Genomic DNA, 22,075 nt, shown 5'->3' on the forward strand with positions numbered 1-22,075 from the left:
TTTGGCTTTCTATTTTTATACTCCAGTGCTTTTTTGAGAGCGGGGGCTCTCCTTTTGTAAAACTTAAATATTTCAGTTAGTGAGCTTTAATTGTCTCTTTATCTTACACAAGATGTTAAATTAATAAACTGTTTCATCTGTGGTAGGAGACGGAGAGAGTGGAGGAGTTCCAGTGGCCTCAGCGTAGCCAGACTCTGGCCCAACTCCCTGCAGAGAAGCTGCCACCAAAGAAGAAGAGACTCCGCCTGGCAGAAGTTACTCTGTCCTCTGGGGAGTCTAGCTTTGAATCGATGTCTCTGCCTCGCAGCCCCAGTCAAGAAAGCAACATCTCGAGCCTCTCTGTTTCTTTTGAGGATCCAACGCGGCCAGAGCTGGCCATCAGGGCCTCCAGTAGCCAAAGTTCCCAGATGCTGATGGTTCCGTCTACTTCTCACCAACATCACCAAACCCACAAGGAAATGAGGCGCTCCGCCTCAGAGCAAACCCCAGCTAGCCCACAACAAACTGAACAAATCTCAGAGACCAGAAGTAAGTCTTTTGATTATGGATCCTTGTCTCCTCAACAGTCCTCCTGGAAAGAAAGGAGAAAGTGTCTCCTGGTGAAACATCCCACTTTAGGGGAAGCTGAACAGGATGTTTCAGGCTGTATGAGTCAGCTGTCCAGAGCAGATAGTCCAAAGCCTGGTCCCTCTCATTGCAGCCATCCTCCCCCTTCTCCCTGCTCCCCTGATGTAACGCCCCAGTATTGCCTGGAAACTAAAGCAAAGGCCTTGCAGCTGCTACAGCCACAGATCTTGCCTCACTCTCAGGATGTGTTCCCTCTGCAACCCAGAGGCCAGCAAGTATTCCCCACAGGATCACACACCCAGCTGCTCCCGGTCACCACAACCATACCTGAAGTAGTGTCCACCCAAGTCATCCACAGAGCTTTCTTACATTCACAAGGATCTCCACCTATACAGATACACCCAGCTCAAATTCATGTGGCAGAAAGGTTTGGATTACCACTCCCCCAACTTTCCTCTCTAGTTCCTTTCCAGTTCTCTCCGAGAACCAGAGCTAGTCAAGCTGTGTACCTGCCCATTCCCCCAAGACTAACTACACATTTCCCCTCCCCTCCCACTGCAGAAAACAGACCTTTCTCTTCATTGTCTTCTGCCCTGACTCATCAATCTCTTGTAACAATCTCCTACCAGCACCCACGGCCTGTCATTGCCACATGTCTTGCACAGCTTACACCAGTCGTGTCCCTTATGGTGCCAGTCCGCCTACACACTCATATACCTACATATGCCAGTGCTATGTACACTACCTTGTCACAGATTTTAACTTCCACTCGCTCACAAGAGCCAACTTCCTGCACAGCAATGGTCATTGTGAGCCAGGTGGAGAGGGACAAGCTGCAGAGAACCTACTTAAAGGTCCCTTCCCCAGACATCAAGAGTCTCCTCCCACTTTCTCTGCCCAGAGAGCTTGCCTCAGGGTCTGAAGAGGGGTATGGGCCACTGGGGGCTGGAGGAAGTAAGCGCATGCTGTCACCTGCAGCCAGTCTCGAGCTTAGCACAGAAGCCCAACGTCACCAGAAAAGGGTAAAAGAGGAAGAGGAGGGAGAACAATATAAGGCTGGTGAGGAGAAGGAAGGGGTGGAGGATGTGGAGATAAAGGTAAGCCGAGAAGAGGAAGGTAAAGCTGCCAGAGAGAAACTGGAAGAAAGAGAGAAGAAACAAACACATGATGTAGAAGTCATGACTGTGAAAGCGGAGGACCAAATACCATGGAAAAACATTAAAGATGTAAATGAGGAGCATAAGGAATCATCTGAGACAAGTCAAAAAAAGGAAGCGGTGCCAATTGTGGAGGAGGCACTTGAGAGACCGAGCACCCCTTCATACCCCAGCCTCCACACTTCCACCACAGTCAACTGGTGCTACCTGAAGTATGTCAAACCAAACCCGTCTGCACAGGGAGACCCTCGCAACTCAGTTTACTCTACCTGGAGCATCAGCTCTCACAACCCCAACTTGCCAGGCGTCAGTACTAAAGTGGCCTTGTCTCTACTATGCTCTAAACAGAAGCACAGCTCTGAGACATACACCATGGCCACGGCCCAAACATCAGCCAAGAGTAAACTGGTCCCTGGAAGTAGCAGGATCCCACGTGTATCAGAGGTAAACATAAACACAATTTACTCTGATTTTATAAAGGGCTAAATCAAAACCACTTTCTTAAGCATCTGTTGATATTGTCAGGTTTTATTAATAAATGCAACTTCATGCTCGACCTTACTGCAATATCTCTTTGCTGCATAGACTCTTCTCTTGAAACATGCCCACCATAATTAGCTCGGTTGTCTTTTAGAAATTTTACAGCAATGCGATCCTAAATCTACAGAATTAAAGACGAATCAAACACAGAGCATTGTATTTTAACTTTCTGATTAAATTTGTTCTCTCTATGTCTTGAGTGTAGGTACATGCCACCTCACCCAGCTCCCTCACTGAAGTGAAGGATCAGCGGCCTCATAAACAGGAGGAAAAGAAGGAGAAGAGAGAGGAGCAGGGCCCATCCACCTCCAAACACAGCGAACCCTCTCGCGTTCGCATTTTTGAAGGAGGGTAAGAACTGCCAGAGTGAGGCTGCTGCAACACACTTATTTAAACTCTGTAGTTGTGGATTATGCCAGTGCCTCAGTACACAAGGTCTTCCGTCACAAACCAATGCTTGTCATCAGCAAAAACAGCAACTATGGAGAGCTGACAAGAGTGCACTGAGAATTACAGTAACAGATGGGAAGCCGTGGATGCAACAGGGACTTCATTTGTACCTGTAGCCAAGTTTAGTTTTTTTTTAGTTTTTTTTCCTTCTCACTGCTGGCATGGATGTCTGTGTTTTAGAAGTGTTAATGGGGAGAGATGTGTGTGCATGCATGTGTGTGTGAGTGAGTGAAGGGGAAAAGGTTGTTTCTAACTTCACTTTGCAAGCTGCTCTTTAATCTATTTTGATGGTTACCAAAAGTTAGAGAGACCACACAGAGGCAACGTATCAAACAATCTGCATGCAGTCAGAATAACTGTCATGTTTTTCTTCACCTTCACATAGTGTTGCTTTCAATAAATATTTTCATTGTATCATCTTTTGTTTCCCAGCTTATATGTTTAAAGCGAAAACCTTCCCCGTTCTTTGGAGATCTGTTCACTGTGAAGCAACATTCACAATACGGCACTGTGCAAACGTTTTAGGCTGGTGTAAAGAAATCAGTATTTGGTGCGACCACCCCTTAAAGCAGCATCGGCCATTCTGCGTTTTTGAAGGAACTTCAACATAGGTCAGGAATATGGTTCAGATCCTTCTGTCTCTTTATGTAACCCAAACAAAGTCATTTCTAGGAAGATCACAGTTCTGTTGAAGCCACATCATCACGTTCAGGATCTTCTTCAGTAAGCTGGCTGGTTAATTACCTCTGCTGCAGTATAGATATAGGGCCTATAATGGATATGTAAACTGTATTACGCCAGCCAGACTATGATGATAATTATGAATATTATGTTGATTATTATTATTAGTTTTAGTTGATATGTATATCCAATTTCCAATAATTTCATCCAAGCTGGGATTTATTGCCTGAATTACAAAAAAGGCCGGGTACACCCTGGACAGGAATTTCTGAACAGTGCTGCAAAATATAAATATTTTACGTAAAAATATCTCTAAAAGAGCTAATGAAGATTTTAGGGAGGGGTTATCTCTGCATGTGTGTGAGTACACACACAAAAAGAAAACTGGGTTTGTTTTCTGATGTGCACACAGAGTCAATGTGGTGAAGTTGTCTGCTTAGCAGGAGATAAGACATTAATTACCACCCTTTAACATTTGCAGCCAAACATTATACGTATTTACAAAGTACAGTTTCATCCATAAACAGCCCACAGCTTCCCTCCGTCTTTCTCTTGTCTTTGTGTGGTGCCACCCTCCTCCCACTGCTCATGCCTCCTGTTTTCTCCCTGGCAGATCCTCCAGTTTTACTTGCTGATGTATTATTTTCTTTCTCTTCCCTCCCAACCTCGTCTGCATCCTCTCGCTGTGTATTTCCATCCCTTGATGTCCTTCTGTATTTTCCCCATGCATGCAAATAAGCACAGCCACTCAGTATTGAGCAGCAGAGAATGTTTTGCACCCTGACTTTGTTAGGACTCATTATCTCTCTTCTCTCTTTTGAGAGATCTTTGAAATCATGCCTGTGAGCCACTCGTATCATTTTGGAAAAAAAACGTTTTTTTTATTATGTTGCCACGATTTGCCGGGTTTCTTTGTCACCCAGTTTCCGAGATCCCTTTCAGCAGTCCAGGAGCCTTTGGTGTTTATTAGTACCACATGGCTGAAGAAGACACTTTCACCTCAGTAACACATGTCTCAGCAATTAGGTAACAACAGCAGCTTCTTCTTGGTGGCCGTTAAAGTCCATGAAACGTCAGCTTTAATCCCTCTTAGTGAGCATAAGCTGAACCGTGTCCCTCTGGATCCTGTGAGGACATGCAGATTGATTTGCACAGCATACGCTGTGTGAACATTGCAGACTTGTTATGACACTTTAAACACACTATTGGACACATTTGAGCAATTTACTCGCAAAACATACTGGCAAATATTAGCTGAGTCAGAATTCTCTGTGGCAAAATGGTTTACCTACTACCTTTCACTATCTGTATTGTTGCTTTTACTGTTTTCAAGTCTTGGAATAATCATTCAACAACACTCTGTTTGGGAGACATATTTTCTCCTCCAATATAGCACCGTGATCCTAAAGCTACAAAACAAGCTTGTTAGTTTGAATCTGTTGAGAGATGTGGTGCTGATTTAATGCGTGATAAGTGAAGTGCGACTTCTGCCTTGTGTTCCTTCTGAGATGTGGTTGGATATTTTTAGCAGTGGCAAGAAATACATGGCGTTTATTGGGCAGCTCCTGAATAAATACAGTATAATGTCACTGTTGAGACTGTTGTGCAGTTGTGTAATAATTTGTTGGGATTTGCTATAGCTGGCTCTGTTATACAATAGGCAGCATTCAGTCTGGCTTCTTGTAGATGTGGTGCACATCCTGTAATTAAACACAGTCGGCACACATTGGATATTTACAATTCAGAATGGATTGTGCATGCCTTCGTGGGTATTCAGAGCAGAGGATTTTCATAGAGGACAATTCATTCAGATAGAAAACGTCCGCGGTCCACTGTGTCTGCAAATAGCACTTAGGTAAACATCAAGATAGTGCACAAACAATGTTTTTATAGACTGGGCCTAAATGTGTTGCTTCATTTTTATATGTAGCATCTATTTAAGGTGGTTGGCCGTAGCCAGGCTTCCCTTCCCTCTCTTTAGCCATTGCTGTTGTTGGCAGGGCCATCCCATCATAGCAGAATAGACGGTATTCTTTGTGTTCCCAGGGAGGGAATGGGGTTTTGGTGGGGCTTCCCCAACCCACGTTCATAAAGAAACTCTTGTTTTCCACTTTCTGGTTTGTGTATGTGTGTGTGAAAAGCAACACACATTTGCCATTTGTACTGGAGATGCTTACAACAATATTATCGTAAGAGCAATCGACTAAATGACTGTGTAATATTTCTCAATGCTGGCAGAGAAGAAACCACTGAGAATGACCACACAACCGTCAGCAGTAACCCTGTCTTCCCCGCATCAGCAGACGTTTGCAAGGGTCAACTGAATACAATAGGGTGAACTTAAGGCTGCATTCATGAGCTTGAAAAGACACATATACTTTAAGGAGCTAACGGAGCCCAAAGTTGAGCCAAGAGTGAATATTGGATTTACATTGATCAGATGGCCAGAAAAACAACTTTAAAAGTTTTCTACATCTGTTGGACATTTTTACCATGACCTATCTTAACAAGGGACAGGTCTTTTTCCATCGAGCTCCATGTGACTCTACCATAGTGTAGAACAGACAAACCAGGCATTTCATGCCAGTTTTATGGCTTCCATAGGTTCTCGTCTTTGCTTCGACGGGGAAAAAGATGGTGGCTGTATTTTTTTTTTGGTCATAAAGAAAAACCTCAAAACAGCAGTTTTTCCAGTTTGTTTGCCTTTCTCAATTTGCCCCAAATCTCAGTATTTCAGCTTCAAAACTGCAATTGACCTAAAGTGATCAAATAAAATCTCTCTATAACTATAATTGTAAAATAAAGATAGCACTATCTATGGTATATGTGTTACTGTCCTGCGATAGTGGCATATACTTTATATTTGAATTTTGTGGCAGTAAAGTTCTCTGTCTGTTTTTTCTTTCCATTCTTTGTTGTAGGTATAAGTCCAATGAGGAGTATGTTTATGTGAGAGGTCGCGGCCGGGGAAAGTACATTTGTGGAGAATGTGGCATCCGCTGCAAGAAGCCAAGCATGCTGAAAAAGCACATCAGAACACACACAGATGTCCGTCCATACGTCTGCAAACACTGCAACTTTGCCTTCAAAACCAAAGGTAATTGGGGCATTTACAGCTCTCAATATGAATTGTAATGGTTCTGTCTGATAACTAATGCAAAGTCTCTTTCATACATAATGATAGCATTGTACCTCTTCTGCATGAACGTCTTTATTTTCCTTTCCATGTGGAAGTTGAGGGAAGTTTTCATGGGCTTTTCTTGTTCTTTTCTAGGAAACCTTACAAAACACATGAAGTCAAAGGCACATGGGAAAAAATGCCAAGCAATGGGAGTCTCTGAGTCATCACTGGACGAGCCGGAGAGCGAGGAAACAGGTACTTCAGGGGGGATGGTGCGGCATTTCACATATTCATATAACTTCCACTGTGGAGAAATATTGGTACACAGCTGGATGAACTTCTGCCTTTGAAGAATAGTAGCTGCTCAACACTGACAGCTTATGCAACACCATGTTCTATTCTCCTCCCTCTGGCCTTGCATAAGAAATATGAAAAAGCTTGAGATAAATAAATGAAGACTGCAGCTTCTGTCTTGATGTAAAAGTGACAGTCTAGCCACAATACCTTTCTCTTATAGATGCGTTACTGGCATATAACAATGCATATTGTCATATATATATCTATCCCTTCTTAAATCCACCCACCTCACTGTCTGCTCCCTATCCTCCCAGTCCTGTCCCTTCCTTCACTGCCTCTTTTTTGTTGCTGGACTCCAGTCGTCACGACCAAGGACGCTCCATTTAAACAGTCTTTTCATTTACACACATTCACAAGGCTGTTGAAATAGTTTGTGAATAGAGACATGCTGCTATTCAAATGAATTCCGGCCTTTCTATTCTAAGTCTATTTATAACATGGATTTGATGCATGGTGGGTGAGTTATGAGAAAGACACTGTCCTGAACCTTTGTGCTTTTTGTCATTGTGTTTTTGTGTTTTGAGGGTGATGGGTCTTTTTGACTTGGTTTTATATATTCAATACAGACCCTTCAGTTTGAACGTGGAGGACAAGGACCATGTTTAGGGGTTAGGGTTGTTAAATAACTTTTTATTGCCAAAGGTAACAAAATACATCCCCACCCCCTGATAATCGATGCTTCTTCACTAACGGGCCAGACACATAAAATACATGTGTTTAAAAATGTAAGTAGAGTAAGGCTGCCAGATCTGAATTGGGTGTGAAAAGCACATTATTAGGTGAAAAGTCACCCCTTGTACCTTTCAGCAGTGTTTTTGTATTCATCTTTAAATGCTTTTCACTTTAAAAGCTTTTCTTGCTTCATCATATGAAGCTGAAGGAATGTTATTTAATGTTTAACTTGTTTTTTTCCTTTATCAAACAGTTGGAAGTGATGATCGTGTGTGTGGCTCAGAGGAGCAGGAAGAACACCAATTCTCTGATGTGGACGAGTCTGACGATGATGATGACGACGACGACGATGATGATGATGAGGAGGAGGAATCCCCATCTCATGAAGATCCACCATCCTCCTGTTCATCAGACACCCACCTGTCAACAGGTGGGCTATCCAGCTGTAGCAGACGCTCCAAGCGGGGCACTCCAGACCCTGAGGCACCAGGACCCAGTCCCAGTCAGGAGCCGTCCCCACGAGGAGTCTGGCCCAGCCGACGCGCCTCCTCGCCGGGGAGCAGAAGGGCGCTGTTCTCCCGGCGAGGCTGGAAGGCATCTTCAAGAGCTTTCTCCCCCAGCAGTGAGAGCTGTTCCCCCAGCCGTAGCCTCTCCCCACGCCTGGAGCTGTCCTCGCCCATCCACAGCCTCTCCCCCAGAACTGAGCTGTCCTCACCCAGCCGACACATCTCACCCTCCCCTGAAAGAGGACCATCTCCCATCAGACCCCTTTCTCCCGTTCGTCCAATTTCTCCCAGCTACTACCGGTCATCGCAAGCTCGGACCTCCCCCTTGCCCCTGGGGTTGCAACCCAGGATTCCTGGATACTTTCCCTGGGAGAGCCCCAGTACAAAGGGTAGTCACATGAAACTGGTGAGTCATAGTTTATGAAGTGAGTGATTAATTTACATTAAGGAGAAGGTACATCAAGCAATTTGACAATTTATTTCTGCAGTGTAGAATTATGTGCTCTGCTGCAGTAACTGGCATTAACAAAGTCCTTGCTCCCTCTACAGGAGAAATGTGGTACGTCAGGCGAGTGGCCTGCCTCAGAGACGAGCCTCTTTCCATCGACTTTTCGTCTTTCATCCAGTGAGGGATATCCTGGCCACCAAACGGTAGATAACATCTTCAGCCACCTCCCCATGCACTCCCAACAAGCAAAGGTCCCTTATCTGATGATCCCAATTGGAGGTATCCAAATGGTACAGGCCAGACCAAGGTCCCACCCCACCACCCCCTCATCCCCGACATCTCCGCCTCTGGAGGGGCCTTCACTGGCCAGGTTTGAATCATACTGGGGCGGGACCCCCAGGACTCAAGGGCTTAGGACTCCTGGAGGCCACTGGTCAGAGCACCGGGCAGCAGGATCCAGTCAGTCAGGGTGGCATGGTCATAGCACAGCACTAACATTTTCCAAACCGGGGTTGGAGACCACAGACTCGAAGCAATATGGCAGCTCGCACAGCTCCGTCCGCACCCACCAGTCCGCCACTGAGACCACCGAACACTGCCCAAGAGACAGTTGTTCAAGAGCACCCCTCAGCCAAGCAGCCCCCGTAGCCTCACGTGTCACCGAAGAAGAGCCGGAGAGGGAGGAGCTGGGTAGTGACGTGTTGGAGGAAGGAGCTCAAGGAGACTCGGCCAGAACAGACCAGAGCACTTAACAGTGTCTTCACCTTCTGATGCACTTTGCATCCCATTTTGCTTTATTGGTTGCTACACTAGTCTTTTTTTTATTGCTTTGTTTTTTATACAGTTTTCAATACTATTGTTAACTTAAATGTTTGTTCTTTGGCAATATTCAGGTTGTTATAAAAATGCACTTTTTTCCTTTGTGAAAACGATGTTTATGTAAATCTATATAAATTAAATCTATATAAATATCTATATCAATATATCCCTCCTGTATCTATATTGATACCGGTAATCTTAATGTCTGTTAAAAAGAAATGTAAAAAGAATTTAAATAAATTTGTAAATGACCAAAATCTTTCATCAAAAATAATTCCATTTTTGTTTGTCCAGTATTACTCAAAATGTAGTTACTTGTGCCTTTTCTGTCCAGGTTTGTGTTTTAAGATGTACAAATAGACAAAGAGATGGCTGTGAAATTTTATATCTGCTTTTGTGTGTTCTTCGGGAGGGTTCATATTTGATGTTTTGATTGTTTCCTTTGAAAAAGGCCATTGCTTTATTGCCGGGTGAGTCACATTGTTCAGATACTGAAGGAGCAGCAGACGCTCATCAAAAGAAATGCACTGAAGTTCTATTTTTCTTACAAAAGATTTTAGATTAGAATGTATGTTTGTACAGGGAAGAGCGCTCCTTATTTATTGTTGTATGACGACAATGATAATTGTTTTAAGGTTGTTGTTTTTTTTTTTTTTTTTTTTTTTTTTTTTACTTTTTGTTTTTGCAAAACAAAAGTCTTTTTGTTACATGTATGTGTCTTTTTCATGATGTTCTTATAACTTGAACTGGCGACAAAGATGAGAGGAGGCTGAGTTTTACTGATCATATGATCAAAGTGCCCTGCAGATTTCACACAGCAAAATTTCTAGTCATTGAAGAAATAATAATAAAAAAAACAACAAAAAAAAACTATATGCAGACTCTGTTGAGGTTGTGCCTTTCTTGCAAGAGTTTGAATCACAATTCTTTTTTCCATCAACATTGTAGCAGGTTAAGAGTTTTGAGGATAATCGCATGAAGAAAGAAAATAAACAACTGTTTTCACATTGCTTTTCTAAATGTACAGAATTTGGCACACACACACACACAAAAAAAAAAAAAAGACTTTTGACAGCTTACTTGTATTAACCCTGTTGAAATGATGATGCACCACACAGACCAGCCTGAACAGGGTTCGCGTCCATGTGCTCGCTCAAGAAAAAACAAAACTCAAATTCAATAAACGGCAAATTGAGTAACCTTGTGTGTGAATTTAAGTCGAATTTTCAGATTAGTTTAGAATGGAAAATGAACAAAATTAAACTGAAACTAAGTAAAAGCTACGTCCTGTATTGAATTTAAAGTGATTGTACTTTTATGGCTGTTTGAGCTACTCTGTGTTACTCTGGTAATGCAACGTGAATTAATTGTTTGCTCGCCGTTCGAAATTGTAGCTTCAGCCATCTATATGTTCAGAATTCTGTGTTTTTATTTATCTTTTTAATGCAAAAATGTTAAACTTTTTAACCCAAGTTCTGTTCATTGAAAGGAATTTTAATCTTTTAACTGTTTCGCAAGATTAAGAGACGATGAAGGGAGTATAAACACACACGAGCCAAAACAAACTTTCCAAAGCTCAAAACTCAGAAGTTTCTTCTTGCAGACGGAGGAAGCTGTAAGAGTTTAGTTTCAACACTAGATGGCACCAATATGAGGTAAATATTTTCATCATGTTATTCAGTTTTGGGTTCCACTCTGGATCATAGTTTTCTTGGCTTCACTTTTAATTGGGGTCAATAGGTGACACAGACCTTACAAAATGATCTCGCGCTATCACCTCTGAATCAACATGAACTCAAATTACATGTTGTAAATTTTTTGTTTTACGAGTCATCTGTGAGATTATTCCTTTACTGATTTCCAGAATTTTTCTGATTTTATAACAAAGACAAACACATTTATCACTGCAAGAAGCTTCGGAAATGTGCGTCGTCATATCTCACATGCTGGGCACGCCGTCTTTTATCACAGACCTACCCTCAGTGTATGTCGAGGTATGTAAAACTGTATCAACACATAAAACAATATTGACATAAACCATATCACTCCCAGTCCCATCATGGTGTTTCAAATTTACTCTCACTTGTCCCCCTGAAAACAATATATAATGGCACAGCATGACACAGATTATGCAAAGGTTACTCAGGCATTACATGGACGTTTTGTTGACAAAGGGCCAAAAGAGTATAGCTAATGCAAAACATGACAACATAGAAGTGCTCTCATTTTTTTTGAATGCCCTCTTGCAGTGAAAGACTCCTCTTCCTCTTCCAGGGCCTGATACCTGCCGTCAACAGTTCAGGATAAGCAGTGTTTTTTTTTGTTTGTTTTTTTTAACTCGACAGGCGGCTGCGTTGCTGAGCAAAAGTAAATAACTCCCAGGAATGAAGCCTATAAAGAGACTGGGGTGTGATGCGGTATAAAAAGATACTCCAGCTTTATCACCTACTTCTCTCTCATAGCTGCCATATACCAGTGTTTTTCAGCTGAGGGATAATGATGATCCCTCTGTTGTTGAGCCGTGGGGGGCACATCTGTGTTCCTGGGGGCACTGAACTTATAACCTCGAGCACAAAGAATGTGAAAAATCCACACAGACATGTAAGAGTGTATGTAGAACACATCACATGTCAAACAATCCACACATCTTTATATAAGAGTAGAATATTATCTAGTAACAACCCCCACCTCTTGAAAAAAAAGTCTGGCTTATTATGTACAGAGACACGACAGCGCTCTCGTTGATATAGTTGAAGTAAATCCATGCACATCAGTCGGCGCTGTCCTAAATCATTCTTATGTGTGAACGCAAACTGTGCATGTTGGTGAGTACCTGAAAAGGTACCTGACCGGGACACTTTGGATAAAAGGCCTTGTCAAAGGATGTCATTTTTGTGGATCAGCGCCTGGCGGTTTAACACAAACTTGAGCGAGAGGTTTCTTAACTCAGCTCAAGTCATTACGCTCATTTTGGAGTCATTGTCAAAAGTGTTCACAGTGAATGTTAAAAGACCGTATTCAGTTGTAACTAATATTTTTAGTGTGTTATTAGAACACATTGTGTTTCTCGTTACATGTGACAGAGATGCAGATTTTATAAAAAAAAAACTAACAAACAGTGGATTAAAGAATCTAGAAAACTGAAAATGTTCCTGTGACTGTATCACACAGTGGAATATCTTACCTGAACATTAACTGACCAATCTTCACCAAACGGGACTAAATCATTGAGAAATTGAATGAAATGATGATTACACTTATTTTCTACAAATTATGTAACCACAACTACCACTGTTAATAAGACTAGAAGGTGGTATAGACGAGCGGCCGTCCAGCAGATGCCTGCTCTGATGTTGTCAGAATCGAGAATGTGAGTGATGAGTTTCATTCATTCAGGGCTTTGGAAACTGTCCGGTGGGAGTCGGTGTGTATTCCCACTGTTTTAGCAAATCAGAAATGGGTGATGGGATTTACATCTTCTTAGATTTGTAGTACTTTGCAGTCCTTTGGGGTGTGGGGGTTGGGGTTGGGGTTGGGGTGGGGGATCTTGGGAACCACACCTGTTCACGTCAGAAGAAAAAAAAATTTTTCGTCCTTTAGTGAAGGAGACATCATTTAAATTCCTGTGTGTCGTTACACTTGGTACTCATTATGTTTTGAAAACTTGTTCTTTTGACTTTTTTCCCCACTCCTTTCCTCATCAAAGGTGTCTTCTCGGCATGCCACAAAGAGGATAAGTACGACTGTTTGTTCTGTGCGTTCACGTGTCGGGTTTCACGGAAAGCTTTAGCTGCTCTTTTGGTAAACAGACAGCTATTTCTGTGAAGTAGTTACACATCCATCTGTCAGTCTGTTTTCTTCTGCCAAACAATACCTGCTCCACATCCTCAAATTTCCACTGGGTAAAAAAAAAAAAAAAAAAGAAAATCACAGTGTCGTGTGAGAGTTTAACGTGCTCCATATTTTCCTCATTCATTAGTTCCCTTCCGTTTCAGAAATCCTGTCATCTGGTATCAGCAGGGCGCCTGGTACCTGATCTGTATCTAGTTTTTATATGTGTGAAAGTTGAATTTTCACTATCTGCATCTTGCGTGGCTGACCTGCTGCGTCATTATGTGGGTGACAGCCGAGAGTGGCCTTATCAGTGGCTTAGTCACCGACACCCATCATGAATGGAGGTTTCATTTAGTCAAATGTAAGAAAGGAGCAGGTTTCTCTGAGTTTCAGACGTTCACGAGTTACAAAGACACACTGATGGCAATAGGAATGATGCAAATCACTAATTCATTCACTGTTAAACAGACGAGCATAAAGTGGTTGTGGAAAGCTGTAACATAGAAATAATATAGCTGTTTAGGCAGAGCAGTGATAAATGCTAAAGACAATATTTCACAATATTCCATTGGATACAATTTTATTCTTAGTATTTAAAGATTCAAGCCAGTGCAAACCAGGGGCGGATCTAGAACATTGTTGGAGGGGGGGCACACGGAGGAACCAAAAGGAGGCAATCTTATTTTTGTTTTAATTGTTCACGTAGTGGATTTGTATCTTCATATTTCTTTTCTTGGCTTAATTAGTTTTAGATGGTGCGCACAACTTTGTTTTTGTTTTCCACAGTCAACAATAGTATTATGTTGTGCAGGTCCCCTCGGTTCTAATGGTCTCTTCAACGTGTCTTTATTTTCATATACAAATCCTAAACAGCTTCTGTGGTGATGCTGTTTTCACATTTTCATCATGTGATTTGTTTTTACATACAGAAATATTGTCAAAGGAAAATAAAGAACATTGCAAATCTGGTTCTACTCCTCATGTTCAAATGTATTTTTTTCTTTTTTCTTGCAAGGACGGGGGGCGTATACACAACTACACAGGATGGGTTACAGACCGCAGGAGGATAGGGCTCTGAAAGGGAATTCACCATTTCAATTTTCACTGTTTTTATAGCTTTAACTATTAGTTCATGAAAAAGCTCTTTGGCAGCAATAAGAAGTGACTGTCTGGCTGTTATCTCAGTTTCTGCGGCAGTCTACAGAGGTTAGTGTCAATATTTCCAATTAGGAGTTTGGTCTACATATCTGTGTTTGGATATCATTCATTTATTGGTCTAGTTCACGTTTATTATGTCCTCAGGGATTTAAGGAGGCCGACTTGTCTCCACCTCAGCTTATGTCTAACCTTTCAACATGGTTAGTATGGTGGTTGTAATCCATTATCTGAATTCTTCTTCATTACTCCAATGCCCATCACAACAGGAGAAATATGTCTGGCCCAGACTCTTGACAGGTGACATCCTTGAATGACACTTACATCTGTCACAGAGGAGCTAAAAAAGCTGCAGATATTCAAGGAATGTGTCAGAGGGTTCGAACACCCCGGGGTCGTACACTCTGGCTCCATGGAAGGCAGACGTAGGTGGAGCTTTTATCATGACATCACAGGAGAGAGGAGGGTATAAAAGAGTGACAGAGTCAGGACACCTCCAGAAAAAAGTACCCATAGCAGCAGAAGAGTGAAACCACAGCTGTACCACAGCATAAGGACAGTCGCCTCCGCAGACATTCATCCATCAGCCATCAACCATGTCAGCTCACAGCAGCATATTCATCCTTGTCACTCTCTGGGCTTCAGTGCAAGAAGGTATGTCTGTTTTTGAAGAACATATTCTTAAACCAATCTTATATTGACATGTGCATTATGAGGATGTTTATCAGTAAATAACATAATCTTTATTAAGCTAGAAGAGAACTGACTTGAGCTTGTTTCTGTGCAGCAGCAGAGAAGACTGTGACTGACTTATGTACACAGGCATTAATCTCAGCCATGCTGCGCATACAAAATCAATGGCTGTCACTGCATGCTGGTACACATGACATGAATTGGCAAGTAGAAGCATGTGGGGCACAATGGGATCTGTTTATCAAACCCTAATTTCTTCTTCTAACAGAGTTTTTTTCTCTCACTAAATGCAGACATGTAGTTTGTTACAGATACAAAGCAGGATTTTTTTTTGTAGTTTGTGATATAATTAATGAAGAAAAAATATCCTAAGTGTCCCGCATCCTTAATCATATCATTGCCAGTATATAGAAGTAGTGCAATTCAGTAAATAAGCTCATTATTTAATAACTATTTTTATTTAAATTTATCTATTAAGATGAGTTTTGTCGTATGAGTGTGAAGGAGAAGTAAATGTGTGTTAAAGATCCTATAACCGGAACTTATTCGATCTAATATTGGAAAAAAGGAGGCAGAGCTACTCACTGGTGCCTTCGTTTGACTGTATGTTTAATAACACTGTGTGAATAGGTCTGGGCCTGCCGGTGTTGCAGCAGCTGGACCTGGAGACCAGCGACAGTGTCCCGACACACCGGGTGAGGACCAAGCGCTGTGCGTGCAGCAACCAGCTGGACTCTGAGTGCCACTACTTCTGCCACCTGGACATCATCTGGGTCACCACTCCCAGGTGAGCAGGAAATGATGCGCTGAGAAAAGGCATAAATACGTTGACGCATGTTGACTAATCACTGAAATGACTTGTGCAGTACTTGTGATGGAAAACATGAAAATGTGATTTGAACCAGTGCATCTCACCTTAAGGCCAGAAGCCGCGGGATGACCTTTCTGTCATAATCCCCACACAATGAACTAATCGAAGTATCAAAGAGCAAAGTCTGCACAGTGTTTATATGATAAGTGTAACTGTGGGCCTGTCTTTCTCTTTGCAGTAAGACGACGGTTTATGGTCTAGGTGGTGCCTTCTCTCGACGCAGGAGGTCCACTGACCGTTGCACCTGTGCCAATCCTGACGATCACGGCTGCAACAGCTTCTGTCGCCTCAGGTGAGTTGAGACCCGAGCAGCACACTCAAAGCCACACTGTCAAACATCCGTTTAAAGATCCTCCCAAGTTGAGGAGGTATGTTAATGAAGGAAGCTACTGGCTCCCCTTTGAAGAGAGCAGGGAGTGGTGGTGCAGGATGAAATAGCTCGCGCTGTTATTACCCTAAATGTGTAGTTACTATATGTCCCAGACTTGTCTAAGGGAGTGATCTTTATAACCCGAGGGAGCAGAATGGGATCAGTGCACAGAGTTCACACAGTGTGTTGTTTACTGGGGGCCTGTGAGAGGCTGGTGAAGCCAAATGCAAGATTAGAAGAGAAAACTAATTTTCTATAAATGTCACCACCGACTTTAACCGGAAATGTGGAGTGACAGGCCAAAGACCGGACACACCATGAGAACCTGCAAAGGCCAGTTTGCAGGATACAGAGTAATGATAACTGCTGATTGGGTGAATGTTTTGTTGTGGAGCAAAACATTTAGTGAGCCTGTAAAGATAAGATGTATTTCGGTTATGATGAGTGGTAAAAAGAAATTGCTCAGGATGTTGTAACGCAAGTAAGATATTTTTTAACTACAGCTGTGTCAATAAAACTTTAAAACACAACCTGCAAGCTTTTTCATTATTATTTACTTGTGTGCAGCCCTAAAGTCAAACCGGTGGAGAGAAATCAGCGCAGCGTACTCAGTGTCCTGAGGTAAGCATTTAAAGTCTGCTGATTACTAAATATATATACTGCTCAAAAACTCACTTCTTTTCCATTTTGCTGATATTCTCTGTCTTTTCTCCGCCCACAGAGCAATAGCCAGAAAGTCAGAAAGGCTTTGGGGTATACACCACTCAGATAAAGAGTCTTCTGGAGGAAAAATGCTCGCTGAGAATCGTGGCGGCTGAAGCAATGAGTGTCAAAGAAAATGAGAGCGGCGAGCACCTGAACAAATTACACTCTTTTGACAGTGTAAAGGAGAAACAAAAGGCTGCTGAGAGACTGTCCCTGCTAATACAGGTGCAAAATGTGCCTGAGGCCCCGGGGAGCATAATAGGAGCAGCCGTGGAGGATCACAATGGATGAGAGCTGCAATCAGGTCCTGTTGGCATCCAGCCCTCTGGTCTGTCAGAGGAAGAGTCAAAGCGTCTGCATCTGAGCTCAGTCAAGTCAGGCCAGCACTGACGATGAAGAGAAAATGGATCAGACAAACTATGCAAGCAAGGAATCGGTGGCATGCATTATTTGTTTTTATTATTATGTTACTTATTTACTTATTTATTTACTTCTTTATTTACGTCACTTTTTACTAAGATAAGCATTTATTTCCTAAATATTGGAGTCATGGAGTTATCATCTTCAGCTTAAAGCTTCGAGAGTATGTGTTAAAAAAAATATGTAGATAAATCACATTTATGTAAGAATTACTGAAGTATATTATGTGCACGGGTAATTACATGGACTTGGTCAATATCTGTTTATTTGCACAGCACATTTTAAACTTGTAATTGATAGGGGTGGTTTTTTTTCTGGTATGTTTGAAAAAATGTAATTCTTGGAGAGAAGTCATCCAGAAAAAATAATTCATTGACTAAATAAACATTCTAAAGCAGCATGAGTGATTTAATTGTGTGACCAGCAAACATACGTCTCAGTTCAAAAGGAGGCCTCACATGGATGAATGGTTCAGGAATTCACAGTTCACATCAATAATAAGTTTACCTGCTATTCAGTGGCAGCAGAGCCCCGTGTTATCACAAGGATCTGTGGAAAGAATGCAGAGTTTGGTAACTGAGGGGGAAAGAGAGATGTACGGAATGCTCTGTGACCCCATATTCACAATTGATCACCTTTGCAGCACATACCGTCCACACACCTGAATATGCCCCCCCCCCCCCCAAAAAAAAAACTTGGGCAACTTATGGAAGTACTGGAGATAATTGACCTCCCACCTGATTAGCAATAAACTGGATTTTACAGTCTTATCAAAGAGGGTGATAGAAGATAAGACTTCTTATTATTGCTTATCTTAAAATAATTGATTTTCCATTTTGACTCAATTCGATTGTTGAATTAAATTGAATTTTATAAAGTAATGATTCTTCCATGGGGGGAATCGCTTCTCTTGAGGCTTCACAGTGAGCGCCACAGGGGTCAGGGGGACGCCTTTTCCCACTATTATTTTTTCCTTTCTTTTTTTTAAAAATTCTAAATCTATTACTTTTTACATATTTAAAACACAATTGTTGTAAAGCCCTCAGAGTGGTGTATTGGTTAACATTCTCTCAATTTCCAGCCTTTCTATGTGGAGTCTACACATTCTTCCTGTGGGTTCATGATTTTTCTCTGGCTATTCTGATCTTGTCTCACTGTCGAAAAGCTTGTAGTTGTATTTCATCGGGTGAGCCTCAATTGCCCCTCGGTGTACATATGAGCGTGTGTTACTGTCCATCTGTGTTTTCCCTGTGATGGACGGCGATCTGACACTGCTCCTGAACTGGATAAAGTAGAGTACGTGGTGGCTCATTTTAAACGAGGTGTAAACAGCTTTAAATTGAAAATCAAGCATAAATACAAAACCGTAAATGTAACTATTGCAGCTGGCAGTTCCAGAGTATACATAAAGAAGATATTTCAATAAACTAGTAACAGTTGTGAATTCTATTACGTATAGATCTCAGAAAGTAAATTAGGAAGGACATCTTAGAAATGAAAAACGTGAGCTTTAAAAGACAACGATGTACTTCTTGACGTGAAACAAAGCATCTGCCCAACTGATTTAAAGGATCTGGCTCCACCACAGGCATGCAATATTTCATTAAGCTTTGACAAGTTCAGCCCCACCTGAGTCGGGTGTGAGTTTCAATCTTATCTCTACAAACATCTTTGATTATTTCAAAAGGCTATCGCCACACAATCCGAAGCAAACTGTAATCTTGATCCAAAGAAAGAAGAGGAGGAGAAATGCAAGGAACTGTTGTGAAGTTGTGGTAGTCCGTCATAAACGGGCATTTCCTTGTCTTTAATGGCTTGACGCACAAAGAGCTATCACAAACAACTGCACCAGGTTGTGAAGCAACCAAAACATAAACATACAAATGGTTAACCTTTAACCGGTCTGATATGAAAATATGTCACTTTCAGCTCAGCTTTGAAAAAACAGCGGGCTGCCGCAGTGACAGAACTCTGTCCATGGTGCTGGAAACAGGTGGGAAACAAGTGAGCCGCTTCACTGGTGACGCCACAGAGGGATGAAGGTCACTGGTTTCCAGTTGAGTGACTACATGAAAAAAATAGAAGAAGAAAAAAGATTTTGGAATAAGTCCACATTCATCACATGGAGGTAAATAATAATCTGGTTTCTTACTGTCTCTGCCTTAATAGTTAAATGGTAAAACATGCATATAAAAGAATACAATTTCGTCAGCAAATCACAGGACTGCCTTCATATAGCGATATTATCAAGAAAACTGAAAGTTCCATCTGTCTTTACATAAAACATGAATAACCTTCTATATAGCACATTTTCAGACAATAAAATGTAACATTAGGTGCTACACAGGTGCACAACAACATTTTAAACAATTGTATCGTCATATAAACCTCTCCATATACAGTATATACACATACATATTGAAAGCAATAAAATGTAATATCAAGACCAATGAGAGCCTGAAACAGTTGAATGGAAAGAGAGTCGCATGGTAATTTGACATAAAATTCTAAGAAAATATTTCAAATCAAATTGATTAAATAAGCATGCAGATATGCATTTCATAAGACATAAAGACAGATAGAAGTCTATATACAGGTAGAAAACCATTGTAATAAATACCCAAAACATAAGATACAATTAATTGAATTGTAAAGTTACAAAGTAAATTAATCATCAAAACAATAACAAATAAAATAGAAAAAAATAATAAGTTACAAATGAAGACATGGTAGAGTAATGAAAGACAGAAAGTATAAATACACAAAATGCTGACAAAACATGACACGACAGCATTATTGGTTAAGAAGCACTAGAGCCAAATGAAAGAGATCTCTGTTAAGTTGACATGAGTAACAACCTTGATCAAGCTATTATTGAGCAAAAAAAGCAAACACACCTACATGATTTTAACCTTTTTCTTCAGTTCCCATTGAAAATGTAACCTCGAGCACTAAACTACAGAAATACTGTGACCTATTGAGGTTCTTCCCAGTCGTTCAAAGTATGTGCAGACTGCAGAGGACTTCCTACAAAGGTGGAGCTGAATATTAAAGCTTACATGAGTAGGTCGGTGCCTGCATATCTGTGTCAATGATTACACACACTGTTAAGAGTAGTTAAAGAACAAAAAACCTGCACAACTTCAAACCAAGGTATTATGCAAGCAGGTTAAACTGTCCAGAAAGATGCGATGGAAGTGACTCCAGTGAAGGATCAGACTGAGAGGTAAACCACAGAACGCTGCTCAGCCAGGAGAGCTGGTTGTTGTGCGATTTCAAGGTTGCAATTTTGATCTCTGATCATTCACTGTTAATTTTGGAAGAGCTTGAGGGGCCTCTACTGAAAAGCTCCGGTTCCTGTAATAACACACGAGGTATTACCACACAGAAACACTCTGGTAACCAAAAAGTCGATATTTCATCTCCTCACAATACACCTTCGGAACATCAACAATACACATCCATTGAATTTGTCTCGCGGGGACTGTGAAAACCAGACGTCACAAGCATCTTCACACAGATATTTAGTTTTCCCTTCTTTAAACCTCAATGTGACCTGATGATCATATTCACAGTGAATACAGGACATTTCTTGGACAGCACCAAAACAGGAACTTTCTCCTTACTCAGATAAACAAACAAACAAACTCTCACCCTTTCTCCTGGAATCCACCGACATACAGTATTTAACTTGTCTGCGTTATGGATCTTAAACTCCAGGCAGAGTGTGTACTCTATGTATAGTTATAATTTTAAAGTGGAAGTTTTGAATGACCGCTGAGCTTTCTAGATATCAGTAATATAAGTGATGGACTTGTAAACATTGTTGCTGGTTTTTACAATATTTCCATATTTTACTTGGGATAGAATGTTTTCTGAATGAAGACAGACACTGATTTATCCAGTGCTGAAATATTTCAAGCTTTTTTCTTTCGGTTGATTCTAAAAAAGAAAAGACCCAACCGAGAATATTTGAGGACAAATCTTAAAAGAAAAGTCATTTATTCATAATGTCACACACCTGAGGAGCCCACTCTTCATTTCTGAATAAATAATTTAGCTTTCAAGCAAAAGCATCTTTGGTATATTAGCCTCAAACGGTCACATCACATGAAATATAAAAGATATGGGTTCAACTTATTTTCTCAATTTTTGACTGAGTAATCACGATAGTTCCTCAATGAATCAAATTTATGTTCAAATAATTGCTTTTAAACCATAAATGTCCTGCCTTTGCTTGTCATAAATCAGATGTTGCCTGCCACTGAATTTATGTCATTTTATTTTATTCAAGAAGTGTAACCTATTGCTCACCCTTGTAAATTCATAGCACTTAATCATTATGTTTATTATACGGTAATGTGTTGCTATTGGCAGTAATACGCTAATAAGTGAGTAATATTAGAAACATTGTGACACCACCACCGCCACTGAACTTTCAGTGACTGTGTCTTTTGTTACTCTTGAAAGCAGTTGCAGAGCGGCTATCTCTCTCTGTATTCTTTTATCTGGCTGTTGTTAACATTTATTACTGGACTGAATAATTTTTTTACTGGAGAAGGAGTGTAACATTGATATTTGACTCAGTTGTCCTGACGACATTATAGTATAAGTAACATCAACGTCAAGTTGTATCGTGGAACATTCATAAAACCTGTCTGCTTGTTTTCATTTTATACCAGTCGCTTTGCTGCTATTTCCTGTTGTTG

General features: G+C 41.1%; 2 protein-coding genes across 3 annotated transcripts in view; both read left to right on the forward strand.

Moving 5' to 3' along the window:
- hivep3b (HIVEP zinc finger 3b) overlaps nt 1–9,939 on the forward strand; it is a 38,511-nt gene extending 28,572 nt beyond the window's left edge. For both annotated transcript variants that reach the window (XM_080471583.1, XM_080471582.1), the window contains 6 exons: nt 147–2,168; nt 2,470–2,615; nt 6,317–6,492; nt 6,670–6,771; nt 7,799–8,457; nt 8,601–9,939. In XM_080471583.1, the coding sequence (XP_080327709.1) occupies nt 147–2,168; nt 2,470–2,615; nt 6,317–6,492; nt 6,670–6,771; nt 7,799–8,457; nt 8,601–9,251 (3,756 nt within the window). In that variant the 3' untranslated portion in view covers nt 9,252–9,939. The remainder of the gene's footprint in view (nt 1–146; nt 2,169–2,469; nt 2,616–6,316; nt 6,493–6,669; nt 6,772–7,798; nt 8,458–8,600) is intronic.
- Nucleotides 9,940–14,822: 4,883 nt separating this feature from the next.
- On the forward strand, nt 14,823–17,764 carry LOC308115076 (endothelin-2). The gene is made up of 5 exons (XM_080472426.1): nt 14,823–14,961; nt 15,631–15,787; nt 16,050–16,163; nt 16,809–16,862; nt 16,963–17,764. The coding sequence occupies exons 1-5, from the start codon at nt 14,904–14,906 to the stop codon at nt 17,057–17,059; spliced, it is 480 nt and encodes a 159-aa protein (XP_080328552.1). The 5' UTR covers nt 14,823–14,903; the 3' UTR covers nt 17,060–17,764.
- Nucleotides 17,765–22,075: the final 4,311 nt, after the last annotated feature.

The sequence above is a fragment of the Lipophrys pholis genome, assembly GCF_963383615.2.
Source record: "Lipophrys pholis genome assembly, chromosome: 9".
Lineage (NCBI taxonomy): Eukaryota > Metazoa > Chordata > Actinopteri > Blenniiformes > Blenniidae > Lipophrys > Lipophrys pholis.